Source organism: Fukomys damarensis, unplaced genomic scaffold, assembly GCF_012274545.1.
Source record: "Fukomys damarensis isolate Sample0158 unplaced genomic scaffold, DMR_v1.0_HiC HiC_scaffold_14, whole genome shotgun sequence".
In the NCBI taxonomy this organism is placed as follows: Eukaryota; Metazoa; Chordata; class Mammalia; order Rodentia; family Bathyergidae; genus Fukomys; species Fukomys damarensis.
Window position 1 is genome coordinate 42978988 of NW_022900926.1, and position 25810 is coordinate 43004797.

A 25810-nucleotide genomic window follows, 5' to 3' on the forward strand; every position below is an offset into this window, starting at 1 on the left:
CTAAATTCACTTCCTAATAGACAATGAAACAAACAACTGATCTGCTCTTGCTAACATCCCACCTACAGTTTTTTTTCAGAAAGTGATCTAAAATATGACCTACATAAGAAAAAGGGAACTGAGGTATAACCAGCAGTGTTTTAAAATATTTGGCCGGGGGCTGCGGACTTAGTGCTATTCCTGCCTTGCAAATGCAAAGTCCAGAGTTCCATCCCAGGTACCAAAAAAAAAAAAAAAGGCCAGCATGTCAGTATGTGAATAAGTAGTTGACACTGTAGGCTATAAAAGCAGTCAGCCTGAATTTGAAATCCACCACACACTGATTCTGATCTGTTTATTTGTGCAATGAATGGGAATACAAGTCCCTACTCTGTGCATTGCTATGAGAATTAAATGAAGCAATGCTGTCATAGAATCACCAGGGTCTAACAAATGGAAATCACTTGGAAATTATTATTATGTAAGTATCTAATATCAAGAATTTACAAAGTACCTTTTATGTACTTTTTAAATATATTTGCAGTACTGCAGGTAGAACCCAGGGTCTCACATATGCTATGCAAGTGCTCTTCTACCAAACTGTACCCATAGTTCTCCAATGCCCTTTAACCTTGAAGTACATGAAAACAAAAATACCGAGTCTGAGGCTGCTTCCCAAGGGGTTGGCTGGTAGACCATGAAGTTGATTCCTGCTTCTAAGCATCGCTGTGCCAGCACTCGTCCTATAGTCTCACAAGCCACCACGTTTCTGGTACTATAAAGGTGCTTTTTAATAGCCCACTCACGAGTAGATGCTGACACCACAATCTGGCCATTCCAATGCTCAACAAGTGCTTCTACATGATGCTGGGTCCTTATAACTCGCAACCTAAACAGGATGAGAAGAGAATAAAATCATAAAACCATCTTACCCATCCCAAAGATAAATTAAAGCAGACAAACAAATGCCTAAATATTCTCCAAAACTTCAAAGATTAGTGGATTTTACTTGGGATTATGAGACTATCTTCAATAATAATGAACCAAATATTTCACTTAACTTCAAGTTATCAAAGAGAAATTTGGTATTTCTGAAAAGGTGAGTTTTATTTACTTACATATACATTTCAAAAAAGACTTGAGACTCAGTAGTACGCTGTCCGCCTCGCAAGCACAAGGTCCCAAGTTAGATCCATGGTACCAAAAAAAATACAAGAGGCAGAGCTAAACTACTATGTGCCGGATAAAGATTTCAATGTAAAAACTGAAATTATGGGAATACAAGGAAACATGAGAATTTTTAATAATCCAAAAGTAAAACAGGCCTATTTAAATGACACCAAACAGGTCATATGGCTTTTATATAAGATGGACACAATTTTCTGCATGGTAAAAAAATAAGTAACAGTAAAGTCAAAGACAAGCAATGAAGCTCTGGGCATTGCTCAGTAGTGGAGGGCTTGCCTGGTATGAACAAGGCAACAGGTTCAATCCCCAGCAGCGCACACACACACACAAAAAGACAAGCAATGATAAGAGTATTTTAAATTTACATATTTTTCAAAAGGCTAATTTCCATACTACATAAAACGCCTTGTCATCAATAAGGAAATGACCGATAACTTAAGAAAGTAGGCAAAGGATTTGGTTTTTTGAGACAGGGTCTTGCTATGTAGTCCAGGATGACCTTGAACTATGTAGCACCGCCTGGCCTTAAACTTGAGGTGCTCCTCCTGCCTCAGCCTCCCAAGTGCTGGAATGACAGGCATGCACCACCACACCTGGCATAGGATTTGGGCAGTGTTTACAGAAAAGGAAAATATTCACAACTTGTACACTCATGAAAATATTCCCACTCTCACTGACAAAATCCATTGTCCAGACAATTCACTGCAATACTGTAACCTAAAAGATAATAGGAAACCAGTTAATTAGAAATAGCCACAAAAACCGGGCATGGTGGCACACACCTATAATCCTAGCACTTGGGAGGGTAAGGATGGAGGATCGCTATGAGTTTGAGACCAGCCTGGACTACAGTGAGTTCCAGGTCATTCTCAACTACATAGTGAGACACCGTCTCAATAAAAAAAAAAACAACAACAACAGAAATATCCACAAAATGATACTCTATAGTTACTAAATGGAATGAAGTAGTACTTCATAGCAATAGCTTTTTACTGAGCACTCACAATGTGTCATGCTTGTTCTGTTTAAAGGTATAGCTCAGGTCTCTAAATAATCCCACCCCCCCTTTTTTAAATTACAGAAATAGAAAAGAAAAATTGGGTAAGATTACAACTACTCAGTAATGAAACCTGAATGGTCCAAGAGTCTGGCTCCAGAGCCAGCGTTCCCAACCATCACAAAGGATCTCCAAGACAGATTTTTAAGTGAACAGTTGGAGGAGAAAGGGCTGGAGAAGGAAATTGCAGATGGTGTTTACAGTGTGTCAAGATTTATAACTTAAAAAATACATTTATGCAGGTTGGGGATTTAGCTCAGCAGTTCGGTGGCCTGCCTTGCAAGCACAAGGACCCGAGTTCAATCCCCGGTACCAAAAAAATAAAATAAAATAAAAAAATTTATGCTTTTATATGTATTTCTAAAAAGACACAGAAGAAACTATATCCATTTTGGGTTTTATAACATATGTAAACACAGCTAACCTGCCACCTGTGGATGTCAAATCCTTGGATTCAACCCATCAAAGATGGAAAATAGTTGGGCAAAAAACTGTATTTGCAATGAACAGGTAGAGATTTTTTTTCTGTTATTATTCCCAAAAAAGTAGGTGGTTCCTCAGTGGTTCCACAGCCTGCATCACAAGTGCAAGGTCCTAAGTTCGATCCCTAGTACCCCCAAAAAAGTATAGTATAACTATTTATGAGGCATTTATATCACACTAGGTTTTTGTTTTTTGCTTTGTTTCTTTGAGACAGGGTCTCACTGCGTCATGCAGGCTAGCCTCGAACTCATGCCAATCCTCTTGTGCCTCAACCTCCCCAATACTAGAATTACATGCGTGTGTCATCACACCCAGCTTGCACTAGGCATTGTAAGTAATCTAAAGATAGTTTTAAGTCATAGGAGAATGTGCATAGATCATATGCAATGCTATGCCATTTTATATAAGGTACTCAAGCGGTATCTAGCGGAGTCGTGGAGCCAATTCACCTTGAATACCAAGCAACAACTGCATCACTTTTGTGTTTTGGGGTTTTTTTTTTTTCCATTTTTGTTTTCCATTTTTATTTGTTTGGTGCTGGGGGCTGAATCTGGGGCTTTGTACATACACACTACCACTGAGCTACACTCCCCATCTCTACGTTTTTTAAAACTAAGCTCAAAGACAACACTCAAATTAGAAGATCCTCATTAAGATTAATAATGCAAATTAAAAAAAGCACTAGGTTGCAAATGTGGGTTTTCCTGGTAGCTCTGGTTAAAAAAAAAAAAAAAAAAAAAATCCTATTATTTTAAATGAAGGGTTGACAACCTTTTTCTGTAAAGGGGCAAATAATAAACGTTTTAAGCTTTGTGGGCCATAATCTGTATTTACTTATCAACTCAGACACTGTACTGTTAAACAAATTTGAATGAGAAATTTCTTTTATGGATGCCAAAATTTGAATTTTATCTAACTTTCAAGTGTCACTAAATATTATTATTTGAGTTTTTCAACTTTTCTAAAAAATGTAAAAGTAAATGGTCATGGTGGCACATGTCCATAATCCCAGCACTCTGAGAGGCTAAGAGGCTCACAAGTTCCAGGCCAGCTCAGACCACCTGGAAATTAGCAAGATCCTGTATCAAAAAAAGAAGCAAAAATAATTTTTTGCTTACAAGCCAAAATTGACCCAATAGTTTTGAGGCCTTATCTTAAACTATATATTCTATTAAAAGGTAGGACTCAGAATCTCTAAAGTCATTTCCCACTCTTAATATTTCCAAATTCCCTTATAATACAGCAAATAGGGCAGGGGAAGACATTTCCATAGGTATTTAAATGATCCAAATATTCAGTTATAGTAATAAGCTTGGTGTTTCAGAGGATTTTTAGACTTAAGGTCCAGAATATTTCAAGTCAACTGTCTACTCTTTGATTCCTCACTGTAAAGTCTAAGTAAAATGTATTGCAGCAATTGTAACATGCTATTATTTCTACTCCACTTTCTATTATGAAAGTATTAAGACTTTGGTGATAGGTATGACATAATTTTATCTTGGTATTTTCTGCATCTAGCACAATAACTAGCAAGAGTATCAGCCCTGCCAGGCAGAATAGCATACACCTGTAATCCTAGACTTGGGAAGCTGAGGCAGGAGGATCATAAATTTGAGGCCAAGGTGAGCTGTAAGCCAAGACCCTGCTTCTAAAAAAGAAAGTATAGGGCCAGGGATTTAGCTCAATAGTTCTGCAGCCTGCTTTGCAAGCACAAGGACCTGAGTTCAACCCCAGTACCAAAAAAAATTTTTTTAATTAAAAAAAAACAACAATAAAAATAATAAAAAAGAAAGTATAGGCCCAATGTTTGCTGAATAATTTCTAATTTGCCTTTACTATTTTATATAGTCCTTAAGAAATATGATATAAACAGCTAATACCTTCTCTACGCTACAGTATAGCGATAATTTAGCGTCTTGTCTAAGATCATATTAAATGTTTGAATCTTATTAATCATATCTCCCTTAGCCTCAATTCCCCTTCTGAAAAATGGTGAAAATTTTACCTGCTTCATAATAGTTTTAAGGATTAAATGACAAAATACATTAAAGCAACTAGCACAGTTTGTGGCAAAAAGAGTTTCAATCAAGTGTAGTTCTTAGCAAATACAAAGTTCTCAATAAACAACTACCTTGGGGTTGGGCACAAAGTTCATTGGTATTAACACTTGTCTATCATGCACAAGGCCCTTAGTTCCATCCCCAGCACTGCTAAATAAACAAACATCTATCCTTATAAAAAAATATCTCGTTAATAATAATAAACTCACACTGGTGCTCCCTTTTCTATCTGCTTCCCCGAAAAATTTGTTTTCCTCAAAGCATTCAGAATGATCTTCAAATCCGGATCACTCAGGCTCAAACTTTAAACCCTCATAGTTCCCAGTGAAAGTATCCTCTCAACTGCTTACCTTAATTCGCAAAGCTAATTGACTCAACTCCTTCCTGCCGCTCTATTTTCATTTTACATCACTCACTCTTTGGCCCACTGAACTCCAGCTACACTGACCCATCAGCTCCTCAAATGCTCCAAGTTCATTCCCATCACAGCTGTTTGAATGTTAGGATGCTCTAGCAGATAACATGGCTTCCTCCTATTTTTCTGATCTCAGCTTCTTTAAATGTCACCTCCTCCTACGAGCCTTAGCAGACACTAACGTCTCCTAATCTGATATTACCTTTTAAATTTTCTCCAGCACACCTATTAATTTGTTCCACTCCGCCCCCTAGCTCCAGGGCTACACACCAGGTGTCAGCCTCCCAGGAGAGACACCTTGGCAAGTCTGGCACTGTCATTAAATGAACTGGAGAAACAATCAATAAGGTGCTGTGCACTGCTCTGTCAATCATTAGGAGACTTAATTACCTGTGCCAGAATTCGCGGGAAGGCCACACGGTCCCCCAACCCCGCTCTTTCCTGGCTACACCTAAGAGCTCCAGATTCCGAGGGTTTCGGTTGGTGAACTCTGGGGCAACGGCTTCATTTTCCACAGACTCCGTTTCGGGCTTTGATTCTGGCGTGCCACTGGTTGAGAGAGGTGCGAACCGACACGCTAATAAATGGAAACGACCACACGGACCTTAAAAAAAAAAAAAAACTAAAACAGGCAAAACAGGAACATGCTCTATTCCCATCCCCAATCTGAAAAGAAGTTGTCACCACAGATCTCGGTACCTAACGTTCTCCTAGACATCACAATGTTGCTTGCACATTTACTTTTTTCTCTGTCGAATGCCAAAAACGTTTCCAAGAGCCGCAAATGGTGGTGCACACCTGTAATTCCGGCATACTGAGCGGCTGAGGCAGAAAGATAGCGAGTTCCAGCCAGACTGGTTCGAACCAGCCAGCTTCCTTAAAGAGACCCTGTCTCAAAATTAAGAGGGTCGGGGCTGAGGATGTAACTCAGTGCGAAGGTATCGGGTTCAATTCAAGTACAAGCAAATAAAATAGGACTGGTAAATTCACTTACTGTGCAGGCACTAGGGAGTAAGCTAAAAAATAGGATGAGATAAATTACCTGGGCTCCCACAAATCGGCAAGTTCCAGAACCGTGACACAAACGCCATCGCTGAAAGGATATGCGAAAGCTCAGAATGTCTGCCTCCTTTTCCAGACGGTAGCCTAAGCAGTTAACCGGCAGCAGCCACATTAGATTAGAAGAGGCTACAAACGCCTGCAGATGAGCAAAGCCACCATCTTCGGGAACTGAGTGGCCACAGGAGCTATCCGTCATTGTGGCTCCACCAATCGGCGCTTACGTCAACACACACACGCAGGTACAGAGCCAATCAGTGCCCTTCTAGCGAGGCACTCCGGGAAAGTCACGGATGGGGAAACGCTATTGGCTCTAGTCTATCGTCCAAGAAGCCAGCAACGTCCTTTGACCATTGTTTGGGAACGCTTCAACTGGACACCGGCGAGTCTGTCCCCGTGAGGAAATGGAGCAGGGCGAGATGCAGTTGTTTTCCATTAACTAAAAACTTACCCGCACTCCCCAGCAAAAAGCTTCCCCGGTCTAATCCAAGTTCAGATCCCAAATTTACACTTGTGAGTCCGGAACAAAGCAGAGTCGACTTGCTTCATTCCCCCCAGAGCGAGTATTTTTAAAAAATGACACATTATCGCTATGCATCCCAATTCCTGCCCTTGACCACCTTTTCTAGAAGATACTAGAAAGTCTAAATGCGCACGCGCAAATTTGTCTGTCGCAAAATTCAGTTACTATTTCCTTCCACCCGCATAGTCCAACCTCCTAACTTCCGTTCTCCGCGTTCGCTCCCTTCTCCTACGGTCTCTAATTGGACAAAAACACTGAGCCGTCCCCTTTACTGTTCCTCATTTCCGGCAGTTTTCCTGAATCTCAACCCCTTACCTACTTCCCGCCGTGCGTCGCGGCCAAGCCTGGGAGGGGGAAGTGAGACGCGCTGTGTTACCCAGCATCCCCTAAAGCGCTGCTCCGGCCTCTCCACCCCGCGGTGCCTCGTGCTGCTGCACGGCTTGTGGGTCGAGGTAGTGGTTGTCGGCGGTCTGAGTGAAATTGGACGGGAACTCCACCGCGAAGATGGAGGGACCTTTGTCGGTGTTCGGGGACCGCACCACTGGGGAAGCGATCCGCTCCCAGAACAGTAAGGATGGGCGAGACCTGCGTCCGTTGGGCCTAGGCTGCCGGCTTCTCTCCTCTGTATCTCTTACAGAAGAAAGCGCCTGTAAAAAGTTCTGTAGTCCGGCCTGTGGGCTCAGTGCGTCCAGAGAACCCGTGGGAAGGAGGGCGGGTGCTCGGCCGGTGTAGAGACCGCGCCCCTCTCCTGAAAAGCCAGGCCCCGCAGTGACACGTGCCGGGCACACCCGCAGATTCCAGCCCATTGGGCGTCCGTCTTAGGGCTTCCTTTTAGGACCATCGGCCAGAAAAATTTTGAGTTCCCCTGCACAGTTAGCACATGGATAAATACGTATAGGATTTAGGTGACTCGCACTGCTCCCTTCCGGTGGATGTCGGGTGCCCTGATTCTCAGACCCAGTTTTTGTGCAGAACTTGTTGATAGCTTCTTACGGTGAAATAAGTTAAATAAATGATAATTGAATATTAGCATAGGTGAGAACTATTCATTCTAGCAAGCGTTAATGCGAATTAGCAAATCATTTGGTCAGGGGCCGAGGACTTACTTGAGTGGTTCCGCCGCCTGCCTCACAAGCGCAAGGTCCCGAGTTCGAACGCCGGTACCAAAAAAAAAAAATCACTTGAGTCAAATTTTTGCCTCAAAAATGAAGAGGCTTAATTGGGATTTTTTCATACCTGTCGGGAAAGGATAACAAGTTCGAGATCAGCCTGGGGAATTTAAAGAAACCCTGGCACAAAATTTAAGAGTTAAGGATGTAACTAGAATGATGATGGTGAGTAAGAGAGGAAAATAAAATGAAAAGGAGAGCAAATGATTCTGTATGCAAATAAATAATACCAGATAGAAGCCAGAAAGATATTCTCCTTAACTCCACAGTACTATATAACACACAATAAATCCACTACCTGTAGAGAGTAAGTGTTCAACAGAAGCTACTAAATTCCTGGCTGCTTTGACTTTTCGTTCTGGTTTTTTGGCTTTGTTTTTGTTAACGGGATCGAAGTCAAGTCCTTGCACTTGAGAGTCATGTGGCAACACCACTGAACTAAATCCCTGGCTTTTTATTCTATTTTAAAATCCTTGTAAGGAACACTAATACACTTGTGTATTTAAAAGACTTAAATACCGTTGGCCTTTTTGGGGAGTAAAGTTGTGTTCGGTGAAAGACCATTTTTAAGGGGTTTTTGTTTTGTTTTGTTTGTGTTTGTTTTTTTGCACCTGCAAGGCAGGTGGTGGAACCACTGAGCTAAATCCCTGCCCTCCATTTTCATGTTTTAAAAAACATGAAAATTTCCATACTTTCCTCAATGAAGTTTAGGTAAGACAGAAATACATTTTCCTCACAGTTTTTTCTTTTGCCAGAATTAACACTTCCTTAAGAAATGTGGGAATATAGCTAGCAAGATTGAGGCAATGGGTTTCATTCCCATTAACCATTAAGGAAAAAAACTTGCCAGAATCCAAAGACTGAAACCTTTTTCTTTCCAACATAAAGTGGCAAAGCATTAAATTAAAACTGTTAATTACGCTTTTATTCTGTCACAATTAACTCTTTAAAACACTTAATCCGTTTACCAAATGTACCTAATGAAATTTACTACCCTCCTTCTAATAGGTGATATTTAAAATAATGGCATTTATAGATTGAGGATATTCAGAGGCTGTTGGATATTTAGTTTTCTTAGGCTGAAATGATTGTGTTTCAAGGCAATGTGGTTTTGTAACTTTATTTCTATCCTATTTTCCTGTTGGTTATCTACAGTCATGGCTGCAGCTTCTATTGCAAATATTGTAAAAAGTTCTCTTGGTCCAGTTGGCTTGGATAAAATGTTGGTGGATGATATTGGTGTAAGTATACTTTTGATTGTTTACTGCCTTAAAGAAAAAAAATCTTAGGGCCGGGGATTTAGCTCTGCGGTTCGGTGGCCTGCTTTGCAAGAGCAAGGACCCAAGTTCGATCCCCGGTAAAAAAAAAAAAAAAGAAAAGAAAAGAAAAAACATCTTAAATGTTTTGTTCTGTATATTCTTAAGTCCTAGTGGAATTTGTATTAAAGTTGAATGTGCAAGCAGGGTTTGGTGGCACACTCCTATAATCCCAGCACTTGGGTGACTGAGACAAATTGCAGGATTGCTGCAAGTTTGAAGCCAGCCTGGGCTACATAGTGAGTTCAAGGCCGGCCTGCACAGCACAGTGAGATTCTGTCTCTAAAAAAGTTGAATGTGCACCATAGTGAGGTTGTATTAATTTAGGGGACATCTTGTTCCTATTGGTGATTGATGTTACTACATTTTCCTGCATATTTCCTAGGATGTAACCATTACTAATGATGGTGCCACCATCCTGAAGTTACTGGAAGTAGAACATCCTGCAGCTAAAGTCCTTTGTGAGCTGGCTGATCTGCAAGACAAAGAAGTTGGAGATGGAACTACCTCCGTGGTATGTGGGACAGTGGCTAAAGAATAGTCATTTAATCAGAGTTAAAACCATTTACTCAGGTTAAGGAACAAGTTCAGTATTTAAGAAGGAAATATTATTTGGCAGATAATTACTCAGAAGCAAAATTTGAAAACCAATGCTTATAGCTAGTTTTTACAATTTGAGTAGAAAAGGAATTTACAATAAGGAAATGTAGCCTCATTTCAAATGTTGGATTTCACCAGTTTGGAGGGCTGCTTAGCCCCTAAGTATGACAATATTCATTCTTTAGAGAAAGGTTTTATATACTTTCTAAAGTTTTGTTGCTTCCTTTACCACCATCTAAAACTAAGAAATTTCTAAAACTTTTGCTTTTATAATTATCTAAAGGAGAAAATTTTACCAGCTTTTTAAAGCAGCGAGATATTTTTATATTTTAAATGCAGAGAGGTAATCTCAGGAACTCAGAATAGAAGTGTGAGGAAGTATTTCATCACTCTTTCCCCTAAAAGAAGCTGACAGAATTTTAAGTTATAAAAAAATGTTTCTTAGTAATCCTTACAAGAAGCATTTGGAAATTGAACTACAAAACATATAATAGTGCAATTCACTCCACTAGTCAAGAATTTAGCTTCTCTTGAGCACTTAATCTCTATTGATAATGCATGTGTTTGCATCTACTGTAGAGCTAATCACAGCATTTTTCTGGCTTCATCTGGTTTTATCCACACACATATAGACTCTTCTTCTTTTGTGCTATTTTAAATACCGTTACTCTTTTCCTCATCACCATTCTGGTTAATAATGCCCGCTCGTGTTGGTGGTGTGTTTTTATGCATGCAATGCACATACTAAGTCTGTGACTTTTCTCAACAGGTTATCATTGCAGCAGAACTTCTGAAAAATGCAGACGAACTAGTCAAACAGAAAATTCATCCCACATCAGTTATTAGTGGCTATCGACTTGCCTGCAAGTAAGACTGCTTGCATGTGAACAAAATTTTCTCAGCTGTAATATATAAGAATAGTCTGGCTCTTAGTGTTTTGACTGATGAGCACATTTTAATTGGAAATTGTGTTTTAGCATTCACGTAGTAACATTTGAGGTAAGAACTTGGGCCAGTATCTTTCCCATTTGACTACCACGTTTTCTCCAACAATAGATTTTAGTGGCTATGCTTGTGGGATAGATGAAAGTTGCCATGATCTGAAGAGGGAGGGCTCTTCAGTGTCCTCCTCCTATATGAAATGGCTGAACAGAACACCATTTCCTATAGCATTTTGACAGCGTGTGCAATGTGAGACAGTCAAAAGGTTTGAGTAGTAGATTCATAAGTATTTTTCTGTCTCACACATTCAACAGGGAAGCAGTGCGCTATATCAATGAAAACCTAATTATTAACACAGATGAACTTGGAAGAGATTGCCTGATTAATGCTGCTAAAACATCCATGTCTTCCAAAATTATTGGAATGTATCCTTAAATGTTCAGTGAAGTTTAAGATCTTTTGGATGGGGAGGGTAAGGGGTATTGAATCTGATTTGAGTTGCTTTTAAAACACCAGTTTATTGCAGATTGAAAATTATGTTAGAGACAAGTGGTGCCACACTGAATGGCCGTCCCTGCATTTCTAGGGTGAAACAGTAACGTGAAATAGCCTGTGTGGATCGTGACGAATAATACTGCAGTGAGTTTTATAGCACAAGTAATGCTTTTTTTCTTTCATGAATGAGATTGCTGAAAGAGTCCTTTTGAATTGCCCTTGGTCTTCCTGTGTACCCTCTGTTCACAGTCTGTTATTATCCTTAACTGTTGGTACAGAAACGGTGATTTCTTTTCTAACATGGTAGTAGATGCTGTGCTTGCTGTTAAATACACTGATTCAAGAGGCCAGCCTCGCTACCCGGTCAATTCTGTGAATGTTCTGAAAGCCCACGGGCGAAGCCAGACAGAAAGCATGCTGATCAATGGCTATGCACTCAACTGTGTGGTGGGATCTCAGGGTAAGTTTAAGTTTGGGATTCAGTCATAGAATGAAATCACTACAGTTCAAAACTAGCTCTTTTTGAGCAAGGCGTGGTGGCACACACCTGTAATCCCAGCACGCCGGGAGGCTCAGGCGGGAGGATTGCTGTGAGTTCGAGACCAGCCTGGGCTACATAGTGAGTTCCAGGTCAGTCTCAACTACATAGTGAGACTGTCTCAAGCAAACAAACTAACAAAAAAACTAGCTCTTTTTGTAGTTTGCATGCAATATTTCTTTTTGTAACTCAGACACCTATAAAGTGTTAGGGTGAGTGCATTGAAACCAATTGTGTACACTTAATGCCATTAATCTCTTCAGGCATTTAATGTACTAAGTTAAATCTGAATTTGTGTGGTTGTTTCTAGTTTAGTATATTTATTAAGTCATGATTTTAAGGATAGGTATATGGGATGTACTGTAGCACTGTTAAAGTTACATAGAAGAACTTAGTGTTTTATTCACTTACAGGCATGCCCAAGAGAATCGTTAATGCAAAAATTGCTTGCCTTGACTTCAGCCTGCAGAAGACAAAAATGAAGCTTGGTGTGCAGGTGCTTATTACAGATCCTGAGAAACTGGACCAAATTAGACAGAGGTAAGTTGAGATTTTTAGCTATAACTATAATAGGTGTTGGAGAAATATCCTTGTGTTGGATCAGGTGACAGTAAACTAAAACAATGAGTGGTATGTTTCATAGGTAATAGACAAGTTATTAGAATCACTGATGGTGGTTTATAAAAATGAGGATTGTGGGCCAGGGATTTATCTCAGTGGTGCCACCGCCTGCCTAAGCAGCACAAGGTCCCAAGTTCAATCCCTGGTACCTAAAAATAAATAAATAAATGATTGTTTCATGGGGTTTGTTTGATTGCTTGCTTGGGTTTTTTGTTTTGTTTTGTTTTTTGAGACAGTGTCTTGCTATGTCATCCAGTCTGGACTTAAAAGATCAAACCAGTGATCCTCCTGCCTCCGCTTTCCACATTGGTGGGCTTGCTGGCATGACCAACCATCAAGCAAAACAGAAGTGAACTTTTAAGTGTGTTTGGAAGATTTTAACTTCTTACCCAAATCAAGCTATTTTACATAAGCTCCAAAAAATTTAGAATATGTGGTAATATTTTGAAGGGAATTTATAATGATACAACATAGGAAAATATATGTTTTTGTAGAATTTTGGTTTCCCGAGTTGAAATTCAGGATGAAAAAGCCAAGAACTTATTTTCTCAGAGAAGCAGTATAGAACTCATCAGTTTAAAATTGACCATGCTAACATCTAGGTGTTCCAGATGCTGGTATTCATTTATTGGCATAATGGAGAGCTGTTCTTAAACATAATTGACTGCTCAAGGGATTTTGGCTGCCTGCTTCCATTTAGCCCACATCATTCCAATATTTTTATTTTTAGGCTGGGCGTGGTGGCATACACCTGTAATCCCAGCACTTGGGAGGCTGAGGCAGGAGCACTAAAAGTTCAAGGCCAGTCTAAACTACATGTAGCAAGACTCTGTCTCCAAAAAAACATTAGTACAGTATTTTTATTTTTATATGACATTTATGTTTATGGGGTACAGTGTGGCATTTCAATATATGTATACCGTGTGTGCTGATCAGACCAAGATGATTGTATTTAAAATCTCTCTACTTTGTATTTTGAAATATGCAATCAATTGTTGTCAACCACAGTCAATATACTGTGCTGTGGAACAACTGTATATTTTTCCTAACTTCACCTCTCTCTACCTTTTATCCTTCCCCCCTCTTTTTTACCCCATCACACATGCACAAACCCTTCCTAAACTCTGATAACCACTATTGTATTCTCTTCTTCAAGGTAATTTGTTTTTGTTTTTGACACTTTTTTGGTTAGTTTGAACATGCAGCTAAACAACAAGGACTTTTTGCCAATATTTAGGAGTGGTCTTTTTAGCCATCTGCACATCCTCCTTCCCTCCTTCAGAGGCCAATCCTTGGCTCTCTAAAAGCCAGAGGAGTGCCATGAGTTTGAGGTTAGCCTGGGTTTCTTAGTGAGTTCAAGGCCAGCCTGAACTACAAAGCGAGACCCTGTCTCCAAAAGCCAGTCCTACAGTAGGTGTTCCACAATCTGTTGTCTTTTGTCTTAGAGCCTTGATTCATTGACTTTTTTCAACTATACCTTCAGCTGTTCTTCCTTGTCTCAATTCCACTTTTTCTGTCCTTAAATGAAAGCCCCATTCTCCTGCTCCAATTGCTCCCTGTCTTTCCACATTTGTATAGGTGTCACATAAGAGTGACTTATGCAAAACTGTTTGTTTTGTGCTTGTCATCTGCTCGTCAGCTGTTTTCTTCAGTGGAGGGCTGCTCGTCAAGCAAATTTGAGAGTATGTAGGCATGTAAGACTTTCAGCAAGTCTTCGGCTGCTTCTCTCTTGAAATACTTCTAGAGGAAGAGAGGCTCTGTCAAACTCACTTGACAATTTTCTTCGTGCCACAGTCTCACTGTACTCTCCCCGGAGTAGCTCCTTTGTCCCCGTGAATTCACATATTTATCCTGCAGCCTCCCAAATCTGTTCCCTAGAACTCTAAACACATATTTACTAGTAATTGAACAACCCCACCCCCACAGGGGATTAAACTCAGGACCTTGTGCTTACAAGGCAGGAATAGTGCCACTGAGCTAAGTCCCCGGCCCTTGAACGATTTTTGGGCATCTCAAAATCAGAATTCTAAAACTAACTCATGATGATACCCCACTCATGGCTTTTTGGTAATGGGAACTCCTCCACACAGGCAGCAAACTAAGAAAAAAGTTTAATTCTTTTCTAATAGAATTCCCCCACCTATGAACATTCAAGTTGCAAACTTTCATAGATGTGCTATATAAGAGTCATTTTCTCAGATACAAATGAATCCAACTTAGGAACATTCTCTTGGACTGGAACTCATTAAGTCGAGGACTTACTGTACCTTTTTCTTCTGGTCTCTCCAAGACCATGTGATTTCTGCCTCCAAACTAGTCACTCTGTCAGGGGAGCAAATTTCTGCCTCAGTATAAACCAGTGATGGTGAACCTTTTAGCTCTTTCAGTGATACAAAACAGCCCACTGTGGTACACACACAATAAATTCGCCACCACTGGTCTAAACTATGCTTTATTTACTTACTGTTTTGTGTCTATACAACTGTACTGTAAACTCTGAAAATAGAGACAAAATGATTCCTCTTAGTTTGTAGCCAGTCCACCAATGTCTGGCATAAATACTAGTTCAGTAGCCAGGGAGAAGTAGAAGTAAGCTTTAAAATACCTGGATGTTGTGGAACATGATTATAATCCCAGCTGTGCAGAAGTCTGGGGCGGGGGGATCACCTAAGTGAAGGAGTTTACAACCAGTGGGTTGGGTTAAGGCCCAATTTAAACTAGGATAGCTGCTATAGTAAATACAGAAAATAGTAATACATTTGTTTATTATCGTACTCAATAATGTACTGCAAGTAACTATGCTGTACTTGTATACACTAGAAGCACAGGGTTTTACCTGTACCGTAATCATTACAAACATATGAGTAATGTGTATCACTGTGATGTTAGAATTGTCACATTGTCAGGAGAAAGGAACTTTTTGGGTCCATTATCTTCTTATATTTGGTCCACGCTTAACCAAAATGTCATGTGAGTGAGGCACATGACTGTACCTAAACAATTGAATGATCTCTACTCACATGGCTTAAATATGATGTTTTTGAATCTGTCTTTACCATATTTAGCTTCTCATTTTCCTGATGAGACTTACTGCCTTTTACCATCTTCACCTCAATACAGACTTCAAACCTATGCTGTCCCAGTACTCCTGATTTCCCAACTTGCCCACAAACTGTTTTACTCTATGAGTCACTGTCCCCCCAGTTACCTAAACCATAAACTTTGACAGATGTCCTTATCTCTAATTAATGTCTCTGTCTTTCATGTTTCATCTTTTTAATGTGGTTTACACATCAACATCAGGGGATGATTTTGAATAAATATATTCAATAATACTAGTTTTGCTTAAAACAGTTACTGTTTTTTAGCTAATGAGACACTTTAATGTGGCTTACAAGTTTTTTGTCTTCTGTTCTCCTGCAATTTCAAGTTTGAACCCCTTCTTAAATTCTCCTCCTACCTAGTGGGCTGGATTTACGCCTCTCCTGCTGCTTGGGTGGTATCTCCGCATTATCACCTTAAGTGATGCTGGCCCTGGAGGTGTGACTGGTAATTTTCTCCACTAGATTTTGAACAGCGGGCTTTTTAGTATTTTCTCGTAACACTTATTAAGACTTCAAATTGCAGTTGGGAGAGCAAAGTGGTGGTTTTTTTCATTGCTTGAATTTTTTCATAAATTGGACTACTTTAAATTAGGTTTGCAAGTTGGGGGAGAATAGTTGATAGAATTTAACCTGCAGTTGTAAAAAATGCCTAAAGGAAGTTATACCTGCATGATTAGAAAACAGAAGGTAATCTAGGTTATTAAAATGCTTTTTCTGTAGAGAATCAGATATCACAAAGGAGAGAATTCAGAAGATCCTGGCAACTGGTGCCAATGTTATTCTAACCACTGGTGGAATTGATGACATGTGTCTGAAGTATTTCGTGGAGTCGGGTGCAATGGCAGTTAGAAGAGTCTTAAAAAGGGACCTTAAGCGCATTGCTAAAGCTTCTGGAGGTATGTCTTCTTGGGTAAAATGCTTTCTGTTAATATGTACAATGGTCTGGGCCAAAAATGTAGCTAAGCAGCACAGCACCTGCCTGGAAGCGTGAGGCCCTGAGTTTGATTCCCAGTATAATAGTAATGCATGATGGTCCTAGGAGAAACTGGCAATTGCTTCTGTGAGCAATAAACCTTAGGTATGTAGTATATTACTTTTGCTATAAATAAATGTTTCTCACTGGGCGTGGTGGCCCATGCATGTGCTCCTGGCATTTCAGAGGCTGAAGCAGGATGGTCACCTCAAGTTCCAGGTCAGTCTGAACCTGCATAATGAACCCTGTCTCAAAAAGCAAAACAAAAGGTTTTTAAAAACATGTTTCTCAGTATAAGACATGTTAAAATCATTATGAGAAGGGCTGGGAATTTAGCTCAGTGGTTCCACCACCTACCTTGCGAGTGAAAGGTCCCAAATTCGATCCCCAGTACCAAAAGGAACATTGTTATGAGAAGTGGACAGAGTTATCCTAGCACTTGGGAGGCTGAGGCAGAAGGATTGCTGAAAGTTTGAATAAAACCTGGCCTATATAATGAGTTCAAGGACAGCCTGGCCTACATAGCCAGACCCTATCTCGAAAAGCAAAATAAACAACAAAAAAATCATTATGAGACTATTTACTGATGATGTGACTCTCTTAATAGCAACTGTCCTATCTACCTTGGCCAATTTGGAAGGTGAAGAAACTTTTGAAGCTACAATGTTGGGACAAGCAGAAGAGGTGGTACAGGAGAGAATCTGTGATGATGAGCTGATCTTAATCAAAAAGTAAGGGCCACTTGGTGAATCCTAAAGCACTGCAGACTTTGTTTTCAAGGACAAATAAACTTCCTTCCCATTTATTTGCTGCTATCGTCTCTCGGTGATATGAGCAGTTATACGCATGGGATACAGTATTATTGGGCCATTGCTAGCTGAGATGAAGTAACTGTGTCTTCTCTTCTGCGTGGCCTGGACACCGTTGGGTAGAGTATGTCAGTGTCCTCTGTAAGCAGAATGTAACAAAGGGCCCTTGCAGTGAATGTCTATGTATAACAGTCTCCCTTTTTTTACTTTTCGTAGTACAAAGGCCCGAACATCTGCATCAATTATCTTACGTGGGGCCAATGATTTCATGTGTGATGAGATGGAGCGCTCTTTACATGATGCACTTTGCGTGGTGAAGAGAGTTTTGGAGTCTAAATCTGTGGTTCCCGGTGGGGGTGCCGTAGAAGCAGCCCTTTCCATATATCTTGAAAACTACGCCACCAGCATGGTAAGAATTCTTTATTTTCAAGGGCCTGGGAGCTACTCTTGCACTTTATCAGTCTGAGACCTAAGCTTTATTTGCCTGAGACCTTAGCTGCTGCTGTGGGTTTTCATTACTTTCCTTTCCTTTTGTGAAGAGTCACCAGACTTTCTTTCTTCTTAGGGATCTCGGGAGCAGCTTGCTATTGCAGAGTTTGCAAGATCTCTTCTTGTCATTCCTAACACACTGGCAGTGAACGCTGCTCAAGACTCCACAGATCTGGTTGCAAAGTTAAGGGCTTTTCATAATGAGGCTCAAGTTAACCCAGAACGTAAAAATCTAAAATGGTAAGCATACAGTATTCTTGTCTTTTTTTCATTGTCATCTGCTTATCATGTCACGATGAAACATACTTTTTTTAAAAAAAATCCCTTTCTGAAGCTGGGTGTGGTGGTGCACACCTGTAATCCCAGCCTTCGAGAAGCTGAGGCAGGAGGATCACTGTGAGTTCGAGACCAGCCTGGGCAACATAGTGAGTTCCAGAGCAGTCTCAACTACATAGTGAGACCCGGTCTTAAAAAAAACACAACGAAAAATCCCTTTCTGTACCTATGGAAAATGGTATTTAAAATTATAGTGGTCAACTAGAAGGTCAGCAAATGTCAATCACAGACCTGTCAAAAGAATTAAACATTATAATGAGTTGTTATTGATGTTAAGGATGATGACTGTTTAACTGATTTCTACCCTGCTTCCCTGGTTAGAGTCATTTACTTGCAGGAAAGTCTAAGAGATTTAAGGGTGATCCATATCTATTTTCAGGCACCCCCTTAGAGTCATGCATGGCTTCAACAGGAATATCTCGTTAGGTGATTTGATCATTGTGAGAGCATCATACCATGTATTTAAATAAACAAAGATGGCTATGATGTCTCTAGGCAAAATCTTTTGCCTAATGTCCTAAATGTGCTTCCTTGGCCAAAATGTTGTCATATAGCACGTGACTGTATATTAAGTGATCCTTGAAATCAGGTGTTTTTTATTTTGTTTTTGGTTTGTTTGGGTTTTGCTTTGTTTTGTTTTGTTGTGTTTTGTTTTTGGAGACAGGGTCTAGCAATGTAGTTCAGGCCAACCTTGAACTTGCTATGTAGCCCAGGTTGGTTTTAATGTACTGATTTAGCACGCGTGCACATGCCCCCCCCCAGCACTAGGATTATGGGTGTGTGTCACCATGATGGGTGTGGAATCAGTGTTTCTTTGCTAGCCTTTCAACGATGCTCAGCCCTACACTTGTCAATCATAACTGATTTTATTAGTACATTTTTGTAGTACATAATGATTACAAGAATTGGTACATATATAATACATTTAGTTAACTACTACAATCTTCAACATTTTTCAGGAATAGGAGAATTAGTGGGCTGCTTAATTAACTTGTAAGAGATCATTTACCCAGTTTTTCCCCTTAATTGCAGGATTGGTCTTGATTTGATCAATGGTAAACCAAGAGATAACAAGCAAGCAGGAGTGTTTGAACCAACCATAGTTAAAGTAAAGAGCTTGAAATTTGCAACAGAAGCAGTGATTACTATTCTTCGAATTGATGATCTGATTAAATTACACCCAGAAAGTAAAGATGATAAACATGTTACCCAGTTTTTCCCCTTAATTGCAGGATTGGTCTTGATTTGATCAATGGTAAACCAAGAGATAACAAGCAAGCAGGAGTGTTTGAACCAACCATAGTTAAAGTAAAGAGCTTGAAATTTGCAACAGAAGCAGTGATTACTATTCTTCGAATTGATGATCTGATTAAATTACACCCAGAAAGTAAAGATGATAAACATGGAGGTTATGAAGATGCTGTTCATTCTGGAGCCCTTGATGACTAATGTGATGTAATTTATAATTTTAGATGCAGTTTCTTGTATCTTGAGTGTTACACATTAAAGTACAGCAGCCTGATAGCTTGTATTCCTGAGAAATCAGAGAGTTTTGCTTTTTGCTTTGTTCCTTATTTCTCCATATATTACAACTTACTACTTCATTAGTTTAAAGAGAAATGAGATTGAAGTTTAGATTAAGTGATTCTACTGTTAAGCAGTTCATCCTCTGAACACACATTGCTGTTCCCATCCCACCCCCAATGCACAGGGCTGCAACACCCCGCATTCCACCCATTCTCTCCAGTGTGTGTAACAGTGTCACAAGAATCTGACAGCCAGATGCTCCTAGAGGATGACCCATTTGTAGCCTTTTGTTCAGTGTTGTGCTAAAGGGGAAGAAAATTTTCTTAGATCTGTTTTTTTCCTTTTCCAGTACCAAACTCAGGACCTTGTACTTGCCAGGCAGGCACGATGCCACTGAGCTACATCCCAGTCCTTGAGTCATTTATTTTAATTTCTTTTGTTACAGCTTTTTGAAGCTGGGCCCTGTTATTTAGTTCAGGCCAACCTTGTACTTGGCAGCAGTTCTTCCTTAGCTTCCAGCATGTGTACCACCATGGGACCTAGGTTAAAAACCCAAACTTGTGTCTTTTTGTTCCTAACATTATACCAGCCAAACTACTCTTCAAATTTAAATTTTAAATTAACTGCTTTTGGAATAAATTGACACTTCTGACATTCACTGTTGACTACCTTTCCTTGTTCTTTAAAAATTATCCTCCCTCATGGCACTGGGGATCAAATTGAGCTTGTGCCTGCAAGTCAAACACCCTACTGCTAAGCTACATCTATGCCTCTATTTTGAGGCGGAGTCTAACTGAGTTATCCATGCTGATGCCTCACACTTATGATTCCCCTGCCTTATCCCCCTGAGTAGCTAGGACCGTAGGCAATGCACTACCACATCTGGCTAGTTTTTGTTTGTTTTTTTGTTTGTTTTTTTTGGTTCCAGGGATGGAACTCGGGTCCTTGCACTTGCAAGGCAGGCCACCGAACCACTCAGCTAAATCTCCCCCCCGCCCCGGCTAGTTTAATTGTGATTTTAAGGATTTAAATTGCCTTCTGGGCAACAAAGGCAAGATAGGAGGTGTCACAATCCCTGACCTGAAGTTATACTACAAAGTTACTATAGTAAAAATAGCTTGGTACTGGGCCAGGGATTTAGCTCAGTGGTTCTGGCACCTGCATCACAAGCACAAGGATCCAAGTTCGATCCCCAGTACCAAAAAATAAAATAAAAATAGGTTGGTAATGGCAAAAGATACCTGAGGGGCTGGGGATTTTGCTCAGTGGTTCTAGCACCTGCTTTGCAAGCACAAGGACCCAAGTTCAATCCCGGGTACAAAAATATATATATATACCTGAGGATCAATGGAACAGATTAGAAAACGCAAAAACAACTCCAGACATATTCAGCCATTTTGTCTTTGACAGGAGCCAAACCCCTTCACTGGAAAAAAAGCCTCTTTTTATGTTGGGGTTTGTTTTTATTTTGGTACTGGGGATCAAACTTGTGACCTTGCAACAGACTACTGAGCTAAATCCCTAGCCCTCTGTAATGGTGCTAGAGAAACTGGTTTTCCACATGCAAAAGATTGAAACTAGACCCATACCTTTAACCATACACTAACCTAAAATCAAAATAGATAAACTATTTAAATGCTGGACCAGGGATTTAACTCAGTGGCACCGCACCTGTCTTGCAAGGGCAAGGTCCTGAGTTTGATCCGTGGTACCAAAAAAAAAAAAGCTGGAGAAGAGGTAGAACACTTGAGGACATAGAAGTAGGCAAAGATTTCACGAACAAACCCAGACTGCATGGGAAATATCACAGAGAACCAACACCTTATTAGAAAGTGTTTTGCGCAGTCAGAGAAACACAGGGAATAGACCACACAGTGGGGAAAAAAATTTACCAGCTGTTCATCAGGCAAAAGACTAATATCTAGAAATATAAAGAATTCAAATAAATCACCCCTTAAATTTAAAGATTCAATCCAAAAGTGGGCCTCCGAAATTAAGACACTTGTGAAATGAAGAAATGGCAAATTATGAAAAAATGGTCAACATCCCTCGTCATTCAAGAGATGCAAATTAAAGCAACCATGAGATTCTATCTCCAGAAAGAATGGCTACTATCAAGAAATGAGGGCCAAAGATTTAGCTCAGTGGTTCCACTGCCTGCCTCGCAAACACAAGGTCCTGAGTTTGATCCCCAGTACCAAAAAAGAATGAACTTCAAGTTTGGGGAGGGGAGACTGGGGAAAAAGGAACCCTTCACTGTTGGTGGGAGTGCACACTGGTGCAGCCATTATGGAAATCAGGAGATTCCTCAAAAAACTAAAACGGGGTTCCATTTATACAGCTATCCCATTCTTGATATCTTCCTGAAATAATTAAAAGCATCATACTGCAAGGACATGTGCACATCAGTGTTTATAGAAGCACGGTTTCTAGTTGCTAGATTTCAGAAACAGCCCAAATACCTATCAACCTATGAATGGCTAGAGATGATTTTTTTTTTCTCACAGTGGAGTGCTACTCTGCCATAAAGAAGGATAAGCTTGAGACATTTCTAGCTAAGTGGATGCATCTTGAGACCATGCTCTTAAGTGAAAGAAATCAGACACATGTTTAAATACCACATTGTTTCTCCGGTGTGAGAAAGAGTAAGCAAGGACCAAAAAGTATAATATATATTGCATAATGGGAAGAAATTGTTCAAATGAGAAGAGCAACAAGGGGTGCGGGGAGAAGGGACAAGAAAAAAGTGGAAATAAAGCTTTTATAAAAGGAATGCTGAAGGGAGAGGAATAGGAAAAAAGCAAGATATATCATGTACAGGTACAAATTCTGTAATGAATGTTATTCTGTATATCTAAAAAGTTCCAATAAAAACAAAAAATAGAGAAGTCCAAAGAAATCAGACTGTACAGGGGGACTTGGCTATCTGGGTCCACCCACTCCCAGCTAGTAATCTGAATAGTTTCATCAATAGTTATTAAGTAAGCACACACAAAAATCCGCACTAAGATACTAGTGAACAATGCAGCAAATCATCAAGATTATAAACTGACCTAGTAGGATTGATCCCAGGTATGCAGAAATGGTTCTGGATATGCAAATCAATAAATGTGATATACCATATCAACAAAGCCAAAGATGAAAATCACATAATCATCTCAATAGATGCAGAAAAACATTTGACAAAGTCCAACATCCATTCATGATTTTTTTAAACCCACAGAAAGTTGGAATAGATGGCCTTTATCTCAATCTGATAAAAGCCATCTGACAAACCAATAGCCAACATATGGTTGACTGAACAAAAACTGAAAACTTTCACTCTAAAATCAGGAACAAGACAAAGATGTCCACTATCACCACTCCTATTCAACATAGTTCTAAAAACCTTAATGAGAGCAGTTAGATAAGAGGAAAAGAATAAAGATTGGAAAGGAAGAAGTTAAATTATTTGCAGATAACATGATTTTCTACATTGAAGATTTTCTACATAGAAACTCCACCAAAAGACTTCTAGATTTAATAACCTGAATTCATCACTTGTCCTGTTGGCTAAGATCAAGTGTAATAACCCGAATTCAGTGGCGTAGCTGGATACAAAGTCAACACTCAAAAATCAATGGCAGGGCTGGGGGATATAAAAACATGGAAAGATATCCCTGGCTTTTGGGAAGGAAGAACCAACATAGTGAAAATGGCCATCCCAAATTTGTTATACAGATTTAATGCCATCCTAATCAAAATACCATTCATAGAACTGGAGAAAACAATCCTAAAATTCACTTGGAACCAGAAAAGACCTAGAATAGCAAAAACAGTGGGCAACAAGGCAGCTCAGATCCCTGATTTGAAATTAATACTACGAGGCTACTATGATTAAAAACAGCATGGTACTAGCAAAAAATATCAACAACAAATTCAGGGGGGATGGATCCTTTTCTGTTGGTGATGGGAGTGTAGACTGGTGCAACCACTGTGGAAATGCCTAAAAAAAAAAAAAAAAACTAGGATTAGAGGTCCCATTTAACGCAGATATTTCCCTTATGGGTTTCTTCCCAAAGGAGCTGAAAGCATTATACCATAGCAATATATGAGCACGCATGTTTATAGCAACACAGTTTATAATAGCTACATCTTGGAAACAACCCAAATGCTCACTGACCGATGAATGAATATAAAAGATGTAGTTCTTTTATACAGTGGAGTACTATTCTGTCATAAAGAAGGATAAGCTTGAGACATTGTATACCTAAGTGGATAAATGGATGCACCTTGAGGCTATGCATTTTTTTTTTTTTTTGTACCAGGGATCAAACTCACATCCTTGTGCTTGCATGGCAGGCAGTGGAACCACTGAGCTAAATCCCCAGCCGGAGGCTAACTCTTAAGTGAAATAAATCGGACACACATAGTCAAATATTGCATTGTCTCTCTGGTGTGAGAAACTAAAAAGGTAAATAAAGATCAAAATGCTGTGAAATAGGAAGAAATCATTCAAAAGGAAAAGGAGCTAGCGGGGGTGAGAAAAAAACAAGAAATGGAAACAAAGCTTTTAAAAATGAGTGGAAGAGAGGTTGAAGGAAGGGAAGGGGATTGAGGAAGAAAGAGGAATCAAGATATGTCACGTACAGGTACAAATTACCTATGATAAACATGATCATTGTGTATATCTAAATTGTATCAATAAAATGTTTTGAAAAGTTTTAAATAGAGAACCCCTTCTCACTTCCACTGACTGCCACTTGTTGTATAGGTCCTACCTCAAACTCCACTTCCTCAAGAAAGCCTCTCCTGCTAACCACTCTCCGAACTCCTGTGTCACCACACTTACAAGCGAAGTTTAATCACTAGTGATAGTGTTTCCTGCTCAGTGTTCCTGTCTAGAACAGGGCCTGGCATATAGCAAGGGCATGACAAGTCCTGTGCTCAGCTCTTTAGAAACACTGTTATCTCCTTTTCTTCAAAGCAAAACCATTAGGGCAGGACTGGTCCCTAACACACACTCCAACACAGTCCTTAAACCACTGCACCACACTTCTGCCAGGTATCTCTTCTCTCAGTTAAAGGAGTTCTCAGCTTGCCAATCAAGGCATCATGCAGGGAACTGAGCCAGCCTTGCAGGAGGTAGGAGAACAAGGGTCAGGCTTGGCCCATGCCCCAGAGACCAGGCCAAGTGAGAGGTTTTTATAACCCGTAAGTCAGGCCACAGTCAGGAATAAGGGCTGGGGCAAGGGAGTGAACACAGGAGAAGAGGAGGCCCTGCCACTGGGTACTGGCAGTGGGGGTACTGCAATTTCTCGCTGGTGGGACAAACACAGGAAGTTTGCCACTTAGGAGGCAAAGGCACAGGAGGGTATGCATGTATGAGGACTTCTGGGGCCTGGTGTCAGGGGGTGAGAACTTGGAGTTGAAACTTGATGCTGCATAGTTCTGGGCAGGAGGCTGCATAGGGGAAGCCTGGAAGGATAGCAGGGAACAACCCCTTCCTTTGCTCTCAGAAGAAGGCACCTCCTCTGTCCAACCTTTACTCACTGGAGGCTCTTGCTCTCTCATTCTGCTTCCAGGACTGCCCAGAAGCCTAGAAGAAAAGCCAAATGCTGAAGACCCTGAGGCTGCTGGGGGCAGGTGAGAGGGTAGGGAGAGGAGGTTGGGATCAGGCTCAGACATACAACCTGGGCTTCTAACCCCAGTGCAGCCACATGGTCGGTCCATCCCAACATCCTGAGCTGTATCCCAGACAAGCAGAGGGCTGGGCCCAAGCAGGTACAGCTTGACGATCCTTCGGGGTGCCCGAATCTGTCACCTGTCATATCCATCCCCTTGTAGCCTTGTCTAGTCCCTGAAATATGCTCTAGGATCCCCAGCATCCTATACTGCTAGCTGGAGCCCTATTATATACAGATATTAAAACAGAAATCCAGATAGGCACAGTGGCACATGCGTGTAACCCCCACCACTCCAGAGGGTGAGACAGAAGCAGCACAAGTTCAAAGTTAGCCTACGTAATTTATTAAGATCTGTTGCACAATTTTTAAAAAAAACTGGGTAGGTGGCTCAATGGTAGAGTTCTTGCCTAGCACGCTTAATGCCTCACCTTCTTTTTTTTTTTTTTTTTTTTTTTTTTTTA

At 40.3% G+C, this 25810-nt stretch overlaps 2 protein-coding genes and 2 non-coding genes across 6 annotated transcripts in view; 3 read left to right on the forward strand and 1 right to left on the reverse strand.

Moving 5' to 3' along the window:
- The window catches only part of Mrpl18 (mitochondrial ribosomal protein L18), a 7204-nt gene extending 560 nt beyond the window's left edge, over positions 1-6644 (reverse strand). Inside the window, exons 1-3 of one of the 3 annotated variants that reach the window (XM_019208495.2) lie at positions 6225-6644; positions 5573-5759; positions 786-868 (exon numbers count right to left, since the gene is read on the reverse strand). In XM_019208495.2, the coding sequence (XP_019064040.1) occupies positions 786-868; positions 5573-5759; positions 6225-6273 (319 nt within the window). In that variant the 5' untranslated portion in view covers positions 6274-6644. Of the gene's footprint in view, positions 1-636; positions 869-5572; positions 5787-6224 lie in introns of all 3 variants that reach the window. The other 2 variants (XM_010631059.3, XM_010631058.2) reach the window with 2 other exon arrangements.
- Positions 6645-6676: 32 nt separating this feature from the next.
- Positions 6677-20402, forward strand: Tcp1 (t-complex 1). Its single transcript, XM_019208492.2, has 14 exons — positions 6677-6754; positions 7056-7332; positions 9089-9174; positions 9635-9763; positions 10619-10716; positions 11106-11216; positions 11565-11746; positions 12238-12364; positions 16270-16445; positions 17130-17253; positions 17548-17740; positions 17897-18060; positions 19189-19358; positions 19559-20402. The coding sequence occupies exons 2-14, from the start codon at positions 7269-7271 to the stop codon at positions 19603-19605; spliced, it is 1671 nt and encodes a 556-aa protein (XP_019064037.1). The 5' UTR covers positions 6677-6754; positions 7056-7268; the 3' UTR covers positions 19606-20402.
- LOC117286062 lies at positions 10870-11008 on the forward strand. Its single transcript, XR_004517200.1, has one exon. It is a non-coding gene; the product is annotated as a small nucleolar RNA SNORA29 (small nucleolar RNA).
- Positions 17317-17446, forward strand: LOC117286060. The gene has a single exon (XR_004517198.1). It is a non-coding gene; the product is annotated as a small nucleolar RNA SNORA20 (small nucleolar RNA).
- Positions 20403-25810: the final 5408 nt, after the last annotated feature.

What these genes read in the sequence shown, in the direction of transcription:
- Tcp1 (XM_019208492.2), top strand. Translation starts at nt 7,269, where the DNA reads ATGGAGGGACCTTTGTCGGTGTTCGGGGACCGCACCACTGGGGAAGCG. An exon ending in AGCGATCCGCTCCCAGAACA is followed by an intron (nt 7,333 to 9,088) that starts GTAAGGATGGGC and finishes GGTTATCTACAG; the next exon opens with TCATGGCTGCAGCTTCTATT. An exon ending in GGCTATCGACTTGCCTGCAA is followed by an intron (nt 10,717 to 11,105) that starts GTAAGACTGCTT and finishes CACATTCAACAG; the next exon opens with GGAAGCAGTGCGCTATATCA.